The sequence below is a fragment of the Pristis pectinata genome, chromosome 35, assembly GCF_009764475.1.
Source record: "Pristis pectinata isolate sPriPec2 chromosome 35, sPriPec2.1.pri, whole genome shotgun sequence".
In the NCBI taxonomy this organism is placed as follows: Eukaryota; Metazoa; Chordata; class Chondrichthyes; order Rhinopristiformes; family Pristidae; genus Pristis; species Pristis pectinata.
The window spans coordinates 2,401,197-2,420,633 of NC_067439.1; the positions used below are offsets into that span (position 1 = coordinate 2,401,197).

At 41.2% G+C, this 19,437-nt stretch overlaps 1 protein-coding gene across 1 annotated transcript in view; it reads left to right on the forward strand.

Moving 5' to 3' along the window:
• The first annotated feature begins 1,776 nt into the window (after positions 1 to 1,776).
• sae1 (SUMO1 activating enzyme subunit 1) overlaps positions 1,777 to 19,437 on the forward strand; it is a 122,202-nt gene continuing 104,541 nt past the window's right edge. Inside the window, exons 1-3 of the mRNA XM_052044382.1 lie at positions 1,777 to 1,946; positions 5,883 to 5,994; positions 9,184 to 9,357. Coding sequence (XP_051900342.1) covers positions 1,855 to 1,946; positions 5,883 to 5,994; positions 9,184 to 9,357 — 378 coding nt within the window. The 5' untranslated portion in view covers positions 1,777 to 1,854. The remainder of the gene's footprint in view (positions 1,947 to 5,882; positions 5,995 to 9,183; positions 9,358 to 19,437) is intronic.

The following is a 19,437-nucleotide window of genomic DNA, read 5'->3' on the forward strand; positions in this document are numbered from 1 at the left end:
TGAACTGCCATCTTAAACTGCTGCAGTCTGTTGGCTGAAGGTGTTCCCAGGGACGGATTTCCAGGATTTCTCCAGTAATATCTCCAAGCCAGGAAGGTGTGTAATGTGGAGGGGATCCTGATTCTAAGGAGATCAGTGAAGACAAACGTAGGTTAGAAACAGGAAGAACAAAGAACTGGCAGAGCGATTAAACAAATACTTTGGTTCTGTCTTCAGAGAAGGGACCCAACTAACTTCCCGGAAATGCTGAGGAACAAAGAATCTAATGAAAAGGAGGAAATAAAGGAAATAAATAAACAAAATAATCAGAATGGAAGCAGATAAATTCCCAGGGCCTGATAATCTGCATCCCAGAGTACTAGAAAAACAGGGTACTCGTGGAAACAGTGAATGTATTGGTTATCATCTTCAAAATATTATCGACCCTGCTAGAGGGAGGGTGGCATATGTAACTGCACTTTTTAAAATAGGAGGGAGAAAGAAAACAAGTTTCAGTGCTTGGGCCTCAGTGATTCCCATTGATCAATGATTTGGAGGAGGACATTGAATGCCACAAGAGGACCCAGGTTTAAGGTGCTGGGGAGTAGGTACAGAGGAGATGTCAGGGGTAAGTTTTTTACTCAGAGAGTGGTGAGTGTGTGGAACGGGCTGCTGGCAATGGTGGTGGACGCGGATACGATAGGGACTTTTAAGAGACTTTTGGATAGGTACATGGAGCTTATAAAAACAGAGGGCCATGGGTAAGCCTAGTAATTTCTAAGGTAGGGACATGTTTGGCACAACTTTGTGGGCCGAAGGCCTGTATGTGCTGTAGGTTTTCTATGTTTCTATGTAATATTTCCTAATTTGCTGACAATACAAAATTTGGTGGCAATGTGAATAATAAGGAGAATGTGAAGGAGCTTCAAAGCAAGTTCGACAAGTTGAGGCAGTGGATAAATACATGGCAGATGAATATAATGTAAATAAATGTGAACTCATCAACTGTGGTAGGAAAACAGAAAGGCAGGATGCTCTTTAAATGATGATAGATCAGGAAATGTTGATGTACAAAGGGATCTGGGTGTTATTGTCACTAGGAGGAGACATGCAGGCAGTTAAGAAGGCAAATGGTACATTTGTCTCATTGCAAGACGACTTGAGTACAGGACCAGGGACATCTCACTACAATTGTACAGGGTCTTGGTGGGACAGAGAGAAAATGCAGCGAAGGTTCACCAGGTTGATTTTGGGAATGGTACAATTATATAAAGACAGATTGGGTTGTCTAGTGTTGTATTCACTACTGTAGTAGAATGAGAGGAGATATCCTTGAAGCATAAACAATTCTGAAAAGTCTCAACAGGCTGCATGCAGGAGGATGTTTCCCCTGATGGGATCTAGAGTCATGGTCTCAGGATATGAAGTAAGATGTTGATTATGTTTAGATGAAGAAAAAATGCTTTCACTCAAAGATTGGTGAACCTGTGAAACTTTTTATTACACAACACTGTGGAGGATAAGTTTCTGAATATATTTGAGTAGAAGATAGATTTCCAAACAGAAAAGGGAGCAGGGGATGGAGAGTCAGCAGTGAATAGCAGAGCAGGCACCTACTCCTGCTTGTTTTACTAGGTTTCTACGCTGGTTTAGGGGATCTGCCCCTCTTTGCCTTGTCCAGCAGCGACTAGAGTTTGCAGGCTCCAGAGGTGTCAACCGGCGTGGCTTGGCATGACGTAACCTGGGGCGGGGCGGGGACGTCTGACGCGATGACGTTGGGAGCTGGCGGACTGCTGACGTCACGGAGCCGGTGCGTGGATTGGAAAAGGGCGGGCGGGCAGGCAGACGGACGGACGGACGGCGAGCGGCGGCGCCATGGTGGAGAAGGAAGAAGCGGTGATCAGTGAGGAGGAGGCGGCTCAGTACGACCGGCAGATCCGCCTGTGGGGGCTGGAGGCCCAGAAACGGTGAATACAGCGGCGGCGCGGGAAGGCGCTGGGGGTTTTGGTGGCGAGCAGCATCAGTGATCCCCTTAAAGGGGCAGGGCAGTCTTATTAAAGTGGCTGGCACCATTTATTAGTTTGCCGACGTGTTCGTCCAACTAATAAAATGTAGTTATTGCATTACACCTTGGTCATTCCCGGGCAAGGTTGCTCAGTATTTAATGCACACACTGCACTGCACTTCTCCTTGGCCCACGTCAGATTGTTGGATCTTGCTCTACATTCCTACACACACTGTGCAGTATTTCATTGATGGCCTGTTGGGAGCTCCCATATCGTGTTTGAAAGTGCAGACTTGCATCTCCCCTTTGCCATTCTGCATTCTATAATATGCACTCTGATTTTCTTTTTACTACCTCAATGTACTTATGTATGGAATGATCTATCTGGATGGCACACAACTTAAACTTTTCACTGTATTTTGGTACATGTGAAAATAATAAATTCTTCCATTCACAACCATGGGAGATCCCAAAGTGTTTTGAAGCAAATATTTGCACCGATTCTATTCTAAAGGCCCCTTGCCTGCATTAATCGTGGAACCTGTTCACCATCAATTCATCTTCTAGCTACAAGGATTATTCATCTTGTAGCTATAAGGAAAAGAACTGGATGGGATACAGTTTGTCAAATGTGTTTAGGAAAGGTTCCTTAATCAATATATAATCAATACTAGAGAAAGTGCTATACTGGATCTCCTCTCAGGGAATGAGATGGGGCAGGTGACAGAAGTGAGTGTACGGGAATACTTTGTATCCAGTGATCATAATTCCATTAGTTTCAAGATAATTATGGAGAGGCATAGGACTGGTCCTAGGGTTAAGATTCTAAACTGGAGGGCTTCAGAAGGGATGTGGCAGGCATGCATTGCGATCGATTGTTTTCCACCCAAGAGATGCTTGGTAAGTGAGAGGCCTTCAAAAGTGAAATATTGAGAGTACAGAATCTGTATGTTCCTGTTAGAATAAAAGGCAAGGCTGACAGGTTTAGGGAGCCTTGGTTATCGAAGGATATTGAGGCCCTGGTAAAGAAAAAGGAGATGCACATCAGATATAGGCTGTTAAGCTCAAATGAGCTGCTTGAGGAGTATAAGAAATGCAAGAGAACACTTAAGAGAGAAATCAGGAGGGCAAAAAGAGGACATGAGGTTGCTTTAACAGACAAGGTGACAGAGAATCCCGAGGGTTTCTATACCTATGTTAAGAGCAAAAGGATAGTAAGGGACAAAATTGGTCCTCTTGAAGATCAACGTGGTCATCTATGCGTGGAGCAGAAAGAGACGAGGGAGATTTTAGAACTTTTACGCCTGTATTTACTCGAGAGACAGAGTTTATAGAACTGAGGAAAAATAGTAGTGAGTCATAGACTGTATCCAGATTATGGAAGAGGAGATGCTTGCTGTCTTGAGGCGAATTAGGGTGGATAAATCTGGCAGAGATATTTAGAATGTCTTTAGCCACAGGTGAGGTGCTGGAGGACTGGAGGAAAGCTATTGTTGCTGAGTTGTTTAAGAAAGGCTCTAATAATAAGCCAGAAAGTTATAGGCCAGTGAGCCTGACATCAGTCGTGGGTAAATTATTGGAAGGTATTCTGAGGGACAGGAATATAAGTATTTGGATAGACAGGGCCTAGGGATAATCAACATAGCTTTTTGTATAGCAGATCGCTTCTCACTAATTGTATAGAATTTTTCGAGAAGGTTACCAGGGAGGTTGATCAGGGGAAGGCAGTAGACATTGTCTACATGGATTTTAGCAAGGCCTTTGACAAGGTCCCACATGGAGGCTGGTCCAGAAAGTTAAGTCGCTTGGCATTCAGGATGAAGTAGTCAGTTGGATTGAACAATGGCTTAATGTGAGAAGCCAGAGAGTGGTAGTAGATGGTTGTCTCTCTGACTGGAGGCCTGTGACTAGTGGTGTGCTGCAGGGATCAGTGCTGAGCCCGTTGTTGTTTATCATGTATATTAATGATTTAGATAATAAGGTGGTAAACTGGTTCAGCAAATTTGTGGATGATACCAAGATTGGGGACATAGTGGACAGCGAGGAAGGCTATCAAAGCTTGCAAAGTGATCTGGATCAGCTGGGCAAACAGGCTGAAAAATGGCTGATGGAATCTAATGCAGATAAGTGTGAGGACTTGGGAGGACAAACCACGGTAAGACTTACACAGTGAATGGTAGGGGTGTGTGGTAGAACAAAGGGACCTGGAAATACAGATCCATAATTCCTTAAAAGTGGTAGGTAAGGTCGTAAAGTGAGCTAATGGCACATTGGTCTTTCATAATTCAGGGCATTGAATACAGGAGTTAGAATGTGTTGAAGTTGTATAAGATGTTGGTGAGGCCAAACAGAGTATTGTGTGCAGTTCTGGTCACCTACCTACAGGAAAGATTATAAATAAGCTTCAAAGAGGCAGAGAAAATTTACACGGATCTTGCCAAGATTTGAGTTATCGGGAAGATTGAATAAGTTAGGACTTTATTCCCTGGAGCACAGGAGAATGAGGGGAGATCTTATTGAGGTATACAAAATTATGAGGGGTATAGATAGGGTGAATGCATGCAGGTTTTTCCCCTCAGGTTGGTTGAGACTAGAAATAGAAGTCATAGGTTTAGGGTGAAAGGTGAAATATTTAAGGGGAATCTGAGGGGAACTACTTCACTCAGAGGGTGGTGCGAGTGTGGAATGAGCTGCCAGCGGAAGTGGTGGATGCTGGTTCAATTGTAACATTTAAGAGAAGTTTGGATAGGTGCATGGATAAGACACGTATGGAAGGATATGGTCTGGGTGCAGGTAAATGGGACTAGCCAGAAAACCAGGCTGGCATGGACAGGATGGACCGAGGGGCCTGTTTCTGTGCTGTAGTGCTCTATGACTATTATTGGAAGGCAGATCTGATTGAGCTTGATTGATTTTTTTTTGCTCTGAATTCCTATATAAACATACCATGCTGTGATTGCACCTTCCCACCAGAAGCAATGGAGCATCACAGGGGGAGTGCAGTTGCAATATGATGAGTTTACAAAGGCAGCTTCTATTATTAATGTGAGCATGAGAGTTATAATGAGAATGTGTAACAACAGACATAATGTATGGCTTTTGAATTATTTGAGCACACTCTTGTCCACGTGAGCCAACTCTAACCCCACACCACTTGAGGACCACACACCTGGCTATTTATGTTCAAAAAAATAGGAAAACATACAAATTTAGTGAGATTTTTGAAAAGAGAAAATAATTTCATTTGTAAAGTACATTTCATAACTTCACTAAGTGGCTCAGCCACACATATACTCTGGCTGAATGAAAAGCTCAGAGCCTGGATATCCTGTGGCAAATGACTCGAAACCCCAAAGCCTTAATTACTCAGCAATGAAGCAGCCCAGCAGCACATGGCTGCATGTAGCAAGACCTCGGTAATGTTCAGGTGTGGGCTGAGAAGTGGCAAGTAACATTTATGCCCCATCAGTGCCAGGCAGTGACCATCTCCAACAACAGATTGTCTAATCCCCTACCCTTGACATTCAGTGGCATTTGCATTACCATTGCTAAGTCATTTACCACCAAAATCCTGGGAGTCACTATTGACCAGAAATTCATTTGGATCAGCTGCGGAAATACTGTGGCTACAAGTAAACGGTTAGTGGCTGGGTATGCTATGGCGAGTGACTCGTGGCCTTGCACACTAACCCTTTCCATCATCCAGTAGACACAAACCAGGAGTGTGATGGGATGCTGTCCATGAGTGAGGTTTCAACAACACTTGAAGTTCAACAACATTCAGAATAAAGCAGTCTGTAAATTTGTACTGCCTCCATCACACTGGTTTAGGCAAAAACTGCTGACCCTTCCGATCTTAACCTTCAACCAGAGCCAATGAATGGTTGATGTTTTACAGATTACGTGGCTCCCGTGTGCTGCTGGTGGGGATGAAGGGTCTTGGAGCTGAAGTGGCGAAAAATCTTATTCTGGCAGGTGTCAAAGCACTGACTCTACTAGATCATCAACAGGTATTCCAGCGAAGTTCGTCACTTTAATGTTTGGTGTCACTTTAATGTTTGGTGCCGCTTTGGGCTTTTGGTATGCTATCAACAAGAACGACTCGTATCAGTACAACGCATAGGCATGCTGAAAGGCAAAACTTGACACTGTGCCATATAAGGAGGTATTCAGATACGTGGCCAAAAGCTCAAAGAGGTAGGTTTTAAGGAGTGTTACAGCAGAAAAAATAAAACCATATCTTAGGACCTATAAAGGCTGAAATAAGAGGGAGCTTCAGAAGTCAGATCTTTGGAGGCTGAAGAGGAGGGGTGAGGCTTCATTGGATTTGAAATACAGGGTTATAATTAGTTGACGTGATTGAATTGTAGGATGATATAGTACAGAAGCAGATCATTTGGACCATCGTACCTGGGTTTTAAAGATGAAATCACTGTAAATCTGCTGATGCGTTTCATTAAATGCACGTGTGTTAGTTGTAAGGACCTATATTCTGTTACAAAAACAAGCACACAGTAGGTCATGGAGCATCAGTGGGGAGAGGAATAGTTTGCAATGAAAATAAACATACCCTTTCCTTCCCAATTGCGTGTTGTGATTGCCTGCTTACTTTCATAATCTGAACAGCAACACCTGTCAAATTCTTACCATTAAAAAAAATTCCACTTTTTTTTCTGCCAAGGTGGATGATTTCACATTTTCAATTGATCTGCCATGTCCTTTCCTATTCACTTAATCGATCTGCATCCCCCCCATGAAAATCAAAAAAACCTGCAGATGCTGGAAATCTGAAATAAAAAAACAAAATGTTGAAAACACTCATCAGACCAGGCAGCATCTGTGGAAAGAATTTCCAGTTGAAGTCCCTTCATTAGAACTAAGAAAGTGAGAAAAAATATAGATTTAAGTTGCAGAGAGGTTGGGGGACAGATAGTTAGGACAAAAGAGAATATCTCTTCCAAAAGCTGCTGCCTGACCTACTGAGTATTTCGAAGAATTTTTGTTTTTATTCCCCCCAAAAGCCTTTTTGCATCCATTTCACAGTCCATGCTACAACTTAGCTTTGTATCGTCAGCATACTTGGATATATTACACGTGATTCTCATGCCCAAATGAACAATATAGATTGTGAACAGCTGGGTCACTCGCACAATCCCTGTGGTGCCCACTAATCAGAGCCACCAAACCCAAAGATCACCATTATATTCTGGTAGAGTAAAGGCCCACTCCCTTGAGGGCTATTCTGGTGTCAAATGCAGGGTTATCTGCTTATTCATAAACCTTCTGTACACATTTTTCAGCCCATGATTGAAAGTATATAGAGGCTAGCAGGAAGTACCTCATGCATGCATGTTTATAAGTTTTGCAGGAACCTCTCTGCATTCATTTGACTACTTTTTGCAGAAAACAGTTTTGTGACAATACTTGGGGAAAAAGAATTGGTCCTGTTTGCAGTGATGTTGCTCTTTGTAGAAAGTGTAAATTGGCTCCTGGATAATGAGGGGTGTTTAGACAATAGAGATGTTTTCTCATGATTAACTTCTGCATGTGGAGGGAAAACTGCAAACTCTGGTCTTTAGTGGTGATCCTTAACTCCACTATTGATAATCAGCAGTAGTTTTCTTAACCACTATTGACTGAGGTTCGATGGCAAAATGTTCAGTTAAATTGAAATAAGATTGTAAGATGTAGGAGCCATTTATCCCCTCAAACTTACTTCGTAGTTTAATAGGATCATGGCTGACAGTCCACTTTCTTCCCTGATCTCCATATTCCTTAATTCTCTCACCTTTGAATGTACTCATAGAACACAGAACTGTACAGCACAGCGACAGGCCCTTTGGCTCACAGTGTCTGCTGACCGTGATATCATTCAAAACTAATACCATCTGTCTGCACATGGTCAATATCCCTCCATTCCCTGCCTGTTCATGTGCCTGTCTAAATGCCTCTTAATACTCAATTTAGCATTCATAATCTCCCAGGGAAGGAATTCCAAAGATTTACACCCTTTGAATGAAAAGTGTTTCCCTATCTCTGTCCTAAATGATTGATCACTTTTCGTGAGACTATAGCTCGAGATTCTCCAGTCTAAAGGAATAGCTTGTCAACATCTACTGACCATTTCTCTCATTGTGTTATAGGGGTTATCTCGGATGGGGTTGATTAGAATGTATGTTCGATGTGTACGTGGACATTATATATCTTGACGTGAAAAGTGTGAGCAGGGGCAATGAGTAGAGATGTGTTTGGAGCTTTTAACCCAAAGTGTAACATTGGGGAATGGAAATTCAGTGTAAAGTCAATAGTCAGTGGTAGACGTGAACCAAGTGATCTTGTATCTGAGATGGATGTACCCCAGTATGTTGTTAATTATTGATCTGCCAACCTGGCTCTTTGATGGAATGAGAGTCATTGCTGCAGGGCTGTGTTTTCAGTTACTGTGCTCAAAATAAGGCTGCAAGTTGCTGCTGTACTGCTGACATGAAGCCTCGCACTACCATGTCCTGGAAGGTGGCAAAGTTTTGACTGCATAAACTCAGCTTTAACATTTGGTCACACTTTGTGGTCCTGTATCTCACCTGTACCAAGAGTGGACAAACTCTCTGGATTTAAGTGGGTTTTGTGTGGCTGTGTCTGTTGGGGGGTGGGGGCAGTTACATTGTTGCTGAAAAAGAAGAATTCTTTAGCTGAAGAACAGACAGACAAAGCAATAAGCTGTAGGGAAACAATTTTCATTGCTTTAGAAGCATACAAGGTGACATAGCCATCAAAATTAGATCCAGTCCTTAAACACACAAAAATGTAGAAGTGTAGAGATCTTTTCAGCAAACAGAAGATAATGATCTGTCCACTGTTAAATTACAGTTTCAAATTGATAGTTTTGTTATCTGGTGGTATTAAGGAATATGGGGAAAAGTCAAGTATATGGAATTGTCAAGGATCAGACATGATCTGAATGAGGAAACAGGGTTGATGGGCTGAATGGCCACCTTCTGCTACGTTGTTAACTGAGGATGCCTTGCCATTTATTTAATCGGCTCTGAAAGATAACCAGGTGCCCCGCTAATCAAATGTGATGATAATACCAAATCTGCAATCATTCAATACGGTTTACACTAACTTAACAAGTTCCTAAATTTTTGATTGATCACTTTGAAATTATTTTTCTTATTTAACGAGATTCGTCTTGACTGCAGACTACCGCAGAGGATGCAAGATCTCAGTTCCTCATTCCTGATGGCTCTTTGGGAAGAAATCGGGCTGAAGCATCTCTGGAACGTGCGCAGAACCTGAACCCAATGGTGGAGGTCAAAGTCGACACAGATAACATCAAAGACAAGCCTCAGGAGTTCCTTGCCCAATATGATGCAGTGAGTATCCCTTGATGTTCTGTGTTATAGAGGGCCATTTTATCTTACTCTTGTCTTGTTCCAGTTTAATTCTGCCTTGCTTTACAGTTAAGATGTATAGTCGGAAATCTGAGGCCAAATCTAATGGGTGTTCTGACAGCTCCCATTTTGGCACTGTGTTCCATGAAGGAGAAAACCTTAAAATAATTATCCTCTTTTTCTTCCACCAATCCTTTTCTGAGGTAGTTAAGACATCGTTGGAAAGGGATTCTATGCTTTGCGTCTTGCCCTTGTATCTTGCCCAACCAGTCTTCCTTCCTCTGTGAACCTCCTCAGTGATGGTGGCATATAATTTGTCTATACAGGCACAATGTTCAGCCTTAGAGCCAAGCATTTCCATAATTGCATATGGCTCTGGAAGGTGTATGGGGCGGGGGGGGGGGTGCGTTGGTGGTTTCACTATGTAGCAATCAAGACTGGGGGGCCGACTGTGCTACATCAAGCAGGTGGGCAGGAACTAAATGATGGGCTCTTTCAGAGAGATAGCGCAGCTATAATGGACCAAATGGCTGCCTTTTGTCTGGATCGTTTTTGGTCAGAACCTTCAACTCAGTGAAGAAAGATTGGGACCTTTTTGGCAACTAGAATTGGTAATTGGCTGTTTTACTGGGTGCATGTAAAAGAAAATAATTAATTGCCCTGTGTTGTTTGGAGAATAGTATATGAACTCAGTGTTTTGACAGGTGTTACTTGTACCCATTAATTTTTCTTGTGTAAAATGGGCACAGCTGCAATACTGATATAATTGAAAAGTACTGAATGATTATTCTAAATGCAATTTATTTTCTCTGCAAGATTCACCGCACTGTTCCCGAGAAATATTTGGAGTGCTCAAGACATTTATCAAGTAGGCAGATAGTTTGTCCATATGGAGCATCATGCCTCTGAAATAACACAGCACTTTCACTCAGGGTTTTTCAAAGAACGTGTACATTTTTTAAAAAAAAATCTGGTTTGCAGGTTTACTGGTATGTCTGGAATATAGGATGATAAGTATACAGAGGGAAGCTTTCAGCTCTGGAGGCCTTATACCCCATCTTTGTTTTAACTCCGTCATAGGGAGATACAGCATGGGCCCTTTCGTCCACTGAGTCCGTGCCGACTGTCAGCCTCACGTTTACAGCAATTCTACATCAATCCCATTTTTTGTTCTCCCTGTATTCTCATCAATGCCCTCCAGATGCTACCACTCACCTACAACTAGGAGCAGTTTAGAATGGCCAGTTAACCTACCAACCCACATGTCTTTGGGGTGTTGGGGGAAACCAGAGCACCCGGCGGAAACCCATGCAGTCGTAGGGAGAAAGTGCAAACTCCACTCAGACAGCATCTGAGGTCAGGTTTGTGAGGCAGTGGCTCTACTAGCTATGCCATTGAGCTGTCCTGTAAGTCCGTCTGTCGTCCCTGGCCCCATACCCTTGCCTGGTAAAAATCTTATCAATGTCAGGTTTAAAATTATTAACTGTTGCTTCTGGGAAAGTGTTCCACTCATTTACATTTATATTTGCAGGTGGATCCTGATTTTTATTTTCCCCCCTCTTTGGTCTGGGTCTGATTGTGTCTTTGTCCTAGACTCCATTGTCCTTAACCAGCAGAAACAGTATTTCCTCCTTCACTCTGACAATTCCTTTCAAAATCCTAGTCTTCTCTAACAAATTACCTCTTAAATTTTAAATTCAGACCTAATTTATGTAACCCACCCTCCGCATCAATGAGGAGAAATGATTTTATCTTGTCAGTCATTCATGCACGTTCTCACTGAACTGTTGATAATTACGTTTTCTCAAGAAATCTGAGCAAAAAGCATCAGGAGTTGCTGCTGGGATTTCAGTAACTTGATGGTGACGTACACACTCACTAGGATTTAAGGGTACTCACTGTAACAATCCTTTCTTGTGTCTTCAGCCATCTGAGCTCAAATGATTGGAAAATATATGAAGTAGTGAGGCTGATGAAACCTTTGAGCTTGCCTAGCCATTCAGTAAATTGATAGCAGTTATTCAACTCTTTTCTGCCCTTATCTCCAATTCCCTTTGGTTAATTTAGTATCTGAACATTTGTTGATCCTGTGTATTGAATATAAAAATAATTGGAATTCCTTCACTGAACTTCTTTCTTTTTCTCTCCCTCTCTCCCTCTCCACCCATCCCCGTATCTTCCATTCATTTAATGACTTACATCTTTGATCACATTTTAGATCACCTGCTTTCCTGTGGCATGGTGTCATATTTAGTTAAGTGCCTTGAGGTGTTTCAACTGTGTATTTAAAGGTCAGCCAGAAGCAGTAAAGAAGGGTTTTTGTCAGGCAGTCTTTATTATCTATCAGGATCAGGTGAATGATTGCATAAAAGATTGACGATTAAATTTTTGTGGCTGTTTTTCTTTTACTCACTGACGTGAAGTGATTCTAGGTATGATAGGTTTTAAATGTAAAGTAGTATTTCTGGGATGAGATTCCAATGCCATCTGTACTTGTTCTGGTTGTGTTGTGAGTATTTTGAGCTGATGAGATTGGATGGGGTGATTTGCAATGAAGAATTGTGTCATACAAAACTTGTATCTCACAGACAGTAATAATATTGTTAAGTGCATGGTGACATGCACGTAGTGTGCTCGGTACCAGCCCCTTGAAGGAGTTCAAGGGTTCAAGTTTAAATTTATTATAGGCATACGTACCCAGGCTATGAGTACCATGAAAACCAGCGTTTTGCAGCAGCAGCACAGTATGTGACAAACATAAGTTGATATGAACTTAACATAAATTATACATAATGTACATATGTAAAATTAAACAACACTAATGCAAGTTGTGAGAGAGCAAAAGAAATATAGTCAGAGGTGGAGTTAGAGTTTTCAGGTGGGTTCAGGAACCTGGTGGCAGTGGAGAAGGAGCTGTTGCTGAACCTTGAGGTTTGGGTCTTCTGCCTCCTGTGCTTCCTGCCTGATGGCAGCATCAAGAAGAGGGCATAGTTGAGATGGATCTGGATTTAGATGGGTTTCTGCTGCACTCAGCTTTTTGATCTATGTCTTGTTGTACCACTATGTGCTTACATTGCACCACAATGCTCTAGTGACACTAGGTGGCAGAAACAGTCTACTAAATTGACCTCACATAACGACACTTGTCCTTCAGATTGCAATCATTGTCAAGTCGAGTTTATTGTTATATGTATGAGTACATGCATGCACGGGTGCAATGAAAAACTTATTTGCAGCAGCATCACAGGCACATAGCATCATATAGGCAGCATTCACAAGAAAAACATAAATTATATATAAGTAATACATAATTTTTTACAAGAAAGAACACAACAAAAAAAAAGCTAAGTCAATTTTAGTACAAAATGATAATAGTGTTGCTAAACTCTAGTGATTTGTGCCGGTTGGTTCAAGAACAGAATGGTTGAAGGGAAGTAGCTGTTCCTGAACCTGGTGGTGTGGGCCTTCTGTACCTCCTGCCCGATGGTAGCTGTGAGAAAATAGCATGACCCGGATGGTGGGGATCCTTGATGATGGATGTTGCCTTCTTGAGGCAGTGCTCCTGTAGTTGGGTTTGTCATATCCAAACCAGAAATAGGTGGTACATGCTGGAGTATAATAATTGTTTCTGCCTAATTTACCACACTGTAAATAAAGTTTAAATTCATATTATACTGGAAGATTTTATTGGAAGTTGTGGATAAGTTAGTTAAAGTGTGCAAATGTACAGACTATTAACCATGAGCAAGTCACACATTACTGTTAGGAGTGAGATATTCAGCTGAAGGACACATCCAGTTTAGAGTAATGTTCCATTATGTCAAAAGCATATAACATGCCTTCTATTGCATCACATTTTCAGTAATTGAAATGAAACATTTAAAAAAAATATAAATAGTTTTACTGGCAAGTAAACTTGATGAACAACAGTGATTTATGACTGAAGGAACTTGGGTGTCCTGCAGTTTCATTGTCTGCTCTGCTCAATTCTATCTTTGATGAACTACTCCTTGAAGTGTTGCCTATGCTTGCTGCTCCTGTTGGGTTTTTGGGCCCTCCTGGTGACTGTCCTTCCATCTTATAATACATTGCAGAACGTTTGATCTGATTACAGTTACAGAATATTTGGGGGCTGTGAGCAATTGTAAAGTTGTGTTCCTATTAGAGTATGGAGCATGGAGATTTCTAACATTTCAGTTGTGAAAATGACAGTGCAAAGATCGAAGAAATCTTTTATTGCTGGGCTTGAAAGAATGTGGGGAAACAATAGTTAAATTATCTCATTTTAGTCAGTGTAGCCACACAGACTGGATTGATTTTTCTGTTTGATGAACAGTTGGTATCAGAAAGAGTTATTCTAAAGTCTTTGCTGGTGATTTAAGCAATAACTGTCTTATTAACACATAACTGTCTTACTGCTCAATTGAACCTATGATTTGTTTCTGCCTGACTCAGGAATTAGTCATAGATGGAATTCAAATTGAAATGGTTTGCTCTACGTAATGATTGAGTAATGTAGCAAATAATTATTCCCTTTGTCATTTTATCATCAAATCTCCAACGATGAGTTGGAGTACAAGAAGGAGATAGAGAGCTTAGTGACATGATGTCATGACAACAACCTTTCCCTCAATGTCAGCAAAACAAAAGAGCTGGTAAGGGGAGGTGTACATGAACCTGTCTACATCAATGGTGCTGAGGTCAAGAGGGTTGAGAGCATCAAGTTCCTAGGAGTGAACATCACCAATAGTCTGTCCTGGTCCAACCACGTAGATGCCACAGCCAAGAAAGCTCACCAGCACCTCTACTTCCTCAGGAGGCTAAAGAAGTTTGGCATGTTCCCTTTGACACTCACCAACTTTTATTGATGCACCATAGAAAGCATCCTATCTGGATGCATCATGGCTTGGTATGGCAACTGCTCTGCCCAGGACCACAAGAGACTGCAGAGAGTTGAGGACACAGCCCAGCGCTTCATGGAAACCAGCCTCCCCTCCGTGGACTGGTATGTCTATACCTCTCGCTGCCTTTGGTGAAGCATAATCAAAGACCCCACCCACCTGGGTCATTATCTCTTCTCTACTCTCCCGTCAGGCAGAAGATATAGGACCCTGAGGGCACATATCACCAGGCTCAAGGACAGCTTCTATCCCACTGTTATAAGACTATTGAATGGTTCCCTTATACGTTGAGATGGACTCTTGACCTCACGATCTATCCTGTTGTGACCTTGCACCTTATTGTCTACCTGCAATGCACTTCCCTGTAGCTGTGACACTTTACTCTGTACTGTTATTTTCTTTACCTGTACCACCTCAATGCACTCTGTACTAACTCAATGTAACTGCACTGTGTAATGAATTGACCTGTACGAACGGTATGCAAGACAAGTTTTTCACTGTACGTCAGTACAAGTGACAATAATAAAGCAATACCAATAAGTGCCAGTAATAGTTCATTTCTATTAGCCGGTGATAGTGGTAGTTACTTGCATGTCAAGCAGACAGTACAGCTTGTCCCAACCATATTTATAAACCCAGAACCCTATCTTGAGGTTCAGTGGTATTTCAAAAGCCTGGCTGTGGTGCTGATGCCTTGTGCTGTTACTTGTTTTCCACCTTGCAGTGCTGCACGTCCCATAATATTGGCACTCTTCCCATTGTGTGTTTTTTGAGATTTCCGACCATTGTGTAAACAGTGCAGCCAAAGGAACAAACGATCTTGTCCCAGAAGTGATCAGAGACTGTTAGATTTTCATTAGGAAGACTTCTAAAAACATTAACTCCTGGAGCACTGTTTACTTTTGTGTGCTCCTTTTGTATCTTTCAGACACCACTTTACCTTTCTGTTGTCTCAGATGATCAACTTGACATCTATTGTTGGGTACCAATCCAAGCAGAATGTCAGAGACCAAATTGTTCAAGCTCCCCTTTGGTTTGCAGGAGGCACCAAGGCACTTTTGCAGGGAAAAATAGATTAATATTTGAAACTAGAACTATGGCGATAGAGTGGATAGCAAGCAGATGACACTTTGCAATGGATTTACTGACCTCGTCCCATATTATAACTATTTTGTGTTATCCAGGTTTGTGTACTTTGAACTTTGGGGGCAGTCTGGGCTATGGTTACTTGAAGGCAGGTGCACAGACCTTGCAGAAATGGTAATTGATCTGGATCACTTCTTGCTTCATAGTGTGTCACAAGACAGCAGCACACCTCAAGGTGGTGTCATTGCAATCTGTAGATATTGCTCTATGGTATCTTGAGTTCTTCGTAGTAGTGGCAAATACTGCAAAATTATACTGCAAAAATGAGAACAAATTATTTTTAAAATTTTTAAAACTGATCAAACTTTAGAAATAGACATTAAATCTTTCTAGCTTTTGCCAGATTACTGTTTCTAATAATGGGAAGGGATCTAAATCCAGAGTGTCAGATTCAACTATGAACCTTGTGTGTATAGCCAAACAGCCAATAGGAGCAGGTGAACCTGGTTCTTACTGTGGTGGCTATTTGCCCATGGCTTTTTGGATAGGTTTCCACTGCCCCACACAAAAAATTTGTGGTTAGCTTCAGTGCAGTGCCTATTTAGATCAATTCAATTAAATTCATGATCCAAACCAAAATGAAACAGAATTTTGTTAATAAGGGTAAGTTTCTTGGGAATAAAATGTTATGATTAAAATGTGAAGCCAAGTCATACTAAGCTTGTAAAATGTTGCATAGTCTGAAGCTTTTAGTTTAATAACCAGTGGCACAACTGTTTACTGTTTTGTCATTGTTTATCAGCACTCTGTTCTAATTAACAGTGCATGGATGATTCCTTTGCTCAAATTGCGTGACTTGAGGTTGTATTATTTTAAAAAAATAGCCTCCAGCAGTTTCAAGACTGGAATCTTATGCTTGAGTTGACTGTTTAAAAACTGCACAGCTTCACTCTTGGGGTTTGACATTATCTAATCACCCTAACACGAATAATGTTTTGTATTTCTTCACACATGTGAACTATATTCTCACTGAAATAGAGCCCTTGTGATTTTTTTTTTCTCTTTCTTGGCAATATAATACCTTTCTGCTCATGGCTCAGCACTCGGATGTGCTGTAATGTCCTTGGTCAGGGGAGATCAAATCAATCATGATTTCTGAACAAGAAAGTTTTGCATTTCCATAGCACCTTGTAATTCCCTTCGACTATCTCCCAAGTACTTTATAGGCATCTAAGTACTTTGGAATAGAGTCACTGTTGTTATGACAGAAAATGGCATTCAATTGGCAGTGGCATTGAGTGAGAGATGGTATTGATCAAGGAAACCTGGTCAAACTTCCCTTCTCTTGAAAATAATGTCCTTGGTGGTGTGGGGGGTGCTACTGGAGCCGACAGGCCCTTGGCTCAAGGTCTTATCCAAAAGAGAGATCCCTAACAGTGAAGTACCCCCTCTGTACAGCACAGATGTGGCAGACTAGATTTTTCCTGTCAAGCCTCTGGTTCCTGATCTTAGTCATTGGGATTGGCTTTGGCTGTGATGCCTTCTGAGGTTGAATAGCCTTATAGCTCTGATTCTAGATATGCATAAAGACCAGCACGAGGTTCACTCAGAATATATTCCAGCAGTGGGCCTTAGCATTATACAGCTGCTATCGTATCCTGATATCCTCTTCTGTGGTGCATTGGGTACACACAAATTAGAACACTTTTTAATGATGTACTTTATAATTATAAAATTCGGAATTTTTTTTTAATAATTGAGTTACATCAACAATATATCTAGGTTTATCACTGTGGTGAAGTTACTTGCTTAAAAGTAAAGTGAAAACTAATCCGGGGGATAATTGCACGATGTCAAGAGGTGTGATAACCCAGCCTTTTAGGTTGTGATAACCCAGCTTTAGAGTAGTAGTACATTTTCTCATGGCCTTTTACTGGAGAGGGAGGAGAGAAATCTTATCCTTATCGTTGCAGTCTGGCATGCCTAGAATCAGGGCTCAAAAGATACCTGACAGCACGAGTCTGAGACCCGCAGGTGAGCAATGCTATCTGTATTCTTTGACTCATGCTGCTTTTTATACCATATTGCATCACCATAGTTACATAATGAGTCTACTCATGCCTGTCTTTGGAAAGTGCTCTTGTAGTCTGTTTAGAGGACTTCACCTATTCAGTTTACAGTAAAAAGCTGCAGTGTAGTGGTTCTTTGTTATTTAGGGTAAGTCAAGGTATAAATCTCAGTTTCTATTAGTCTTGTAGGGTAATTGTGTTTTCTGCTCAACCCATCCCTATGTAGGTCAGTAATTGACTTATAATCAGATATTTAAGTCATGTTGAGGAAACGACAGTCTTTGTGCTGTCTTCTAGCCAAGGAACACAGCTTCCCCATTGCAGTGGGTGATTCATAGAACAGTAAGCACATGGGTCTGTAGGTCTATCATGGGGGATAAGGGAGGCTGATTTACTTTGGTATTTTATGGCTACCAGTCTCTTAGAATTCAACCTAAATGAATATGGAGAACCATGTGGAGATATTGGAAGTTGACTTGGGTTGTAAACTGTGTGCCCGTTAAAGGAATCTAACTCCTTTGTATTTTTAGGGTCAACCTGTTGGCACTTTGAAGGATCCGCACAAACTGAATTGAGTTTCCACATTTGTACGTTGGAACCAAAAAAGAACAAATATCAAGTCTGTTTAACACTTTGGGAAAGGACAGATTGCTGTTTCCTGTTTATTTGGGTTTTATGAAGTTAGCAGTAGAGGTCAAAAATGTGGAGTGAAGTTGCACTGCCTTAGAAAGTAATGATTGAAGGAATGACGTTGTAAGTAGGCTCAGGAACTCTGTTTAGGAGAAGACAGGGTGTCATTTTTTTTTAATTCATTTTTTGGAATGTGGGTATTGTTGACATGGCTATCATGGCACATGTAAGTTATGTATAATTGATGTTAATTTATGTTATACTCGTAATGTACTGTACTACTGCTGCAAAACACAAATTTTCATGGCACTTACACCGTGTATTTATGCCTTGACAACATTTGAACGTGATTCACCTATCTGATTGCTCCTACAGAAGGTGATGGTGAGTGGCCTTCTTGAACCACTGAAGTCCTGGTGAAAGTACTCCCACGAATAAACCCTCCAGGATCTAACAAGTTGTATCTTAAGGCCCCAACTGTTAATGATTTACATCAATAATTTGGTTGGGGGGAGGGTCAAGTGTTATACATCCAAGTCTGCTGATGATACAAAGTTGGGTGGTACTGTAGACTGTGAGATGGAGAGATGGATGAAGAGAGGCTTCAGAGGGACATTGATAGATTAAATGAATGAGTAAGGACATGGCAGATGGAATATGTGCAAAAATGTGAAGTGGCTGTGGAGATGATGAACGTACTGGTTGGCATCTTCCAAAATTCCATAGATTCTTGAGTGGATCCCACAGATTGGGAAGTAGCAAATTTAACTCTGGTTCTCCATTTCCCAAATAGCAGAGTTAAAATAACAGAAACCAATGAGCCTACGTCAATAGTTAGGAAAATGATGGAATCCATTGTTAATTAAGTGGTAATGAGGCACTTGAAAAGAATAATAGGATTAGGCAGAGACAGTATAAAAGTATTTGACAAATCTGTTACTGTTCTTTGAGGTTGGGTGCCACAAGGGCCCCAGCTGTTAACGATTTACATAAGTGATTTGGATGAGAGGGGTCAGTGTAATATATCCAAGTTTGCTGATGATACAAAGTGGGTGGTAGTGTGGACTGAGTGATGGATGCAGACAGGCTTTAGGGAGATATAGCTAGGTTAAATGAATGAGGATGTGGTAGATGAAATATAATGTGTAAAAATTTGAGGTCATCCACTTTGACAGAAAGAATAGAAAAGTGGAATATTTTTTTAAATACTGGGAGATGAAAGGTGTTGGTGTTCAGAGGGATCTGAGTGTTATCAAGAGATTTAATACATAGGCATAGCAAACAGACAAACAGAAAATTGGACTTTTATTGCAAAAGGATTTAAGAATAAGACATTTTGCTGTAATTATATGGGGTTCTGGTTATATCATTATCTT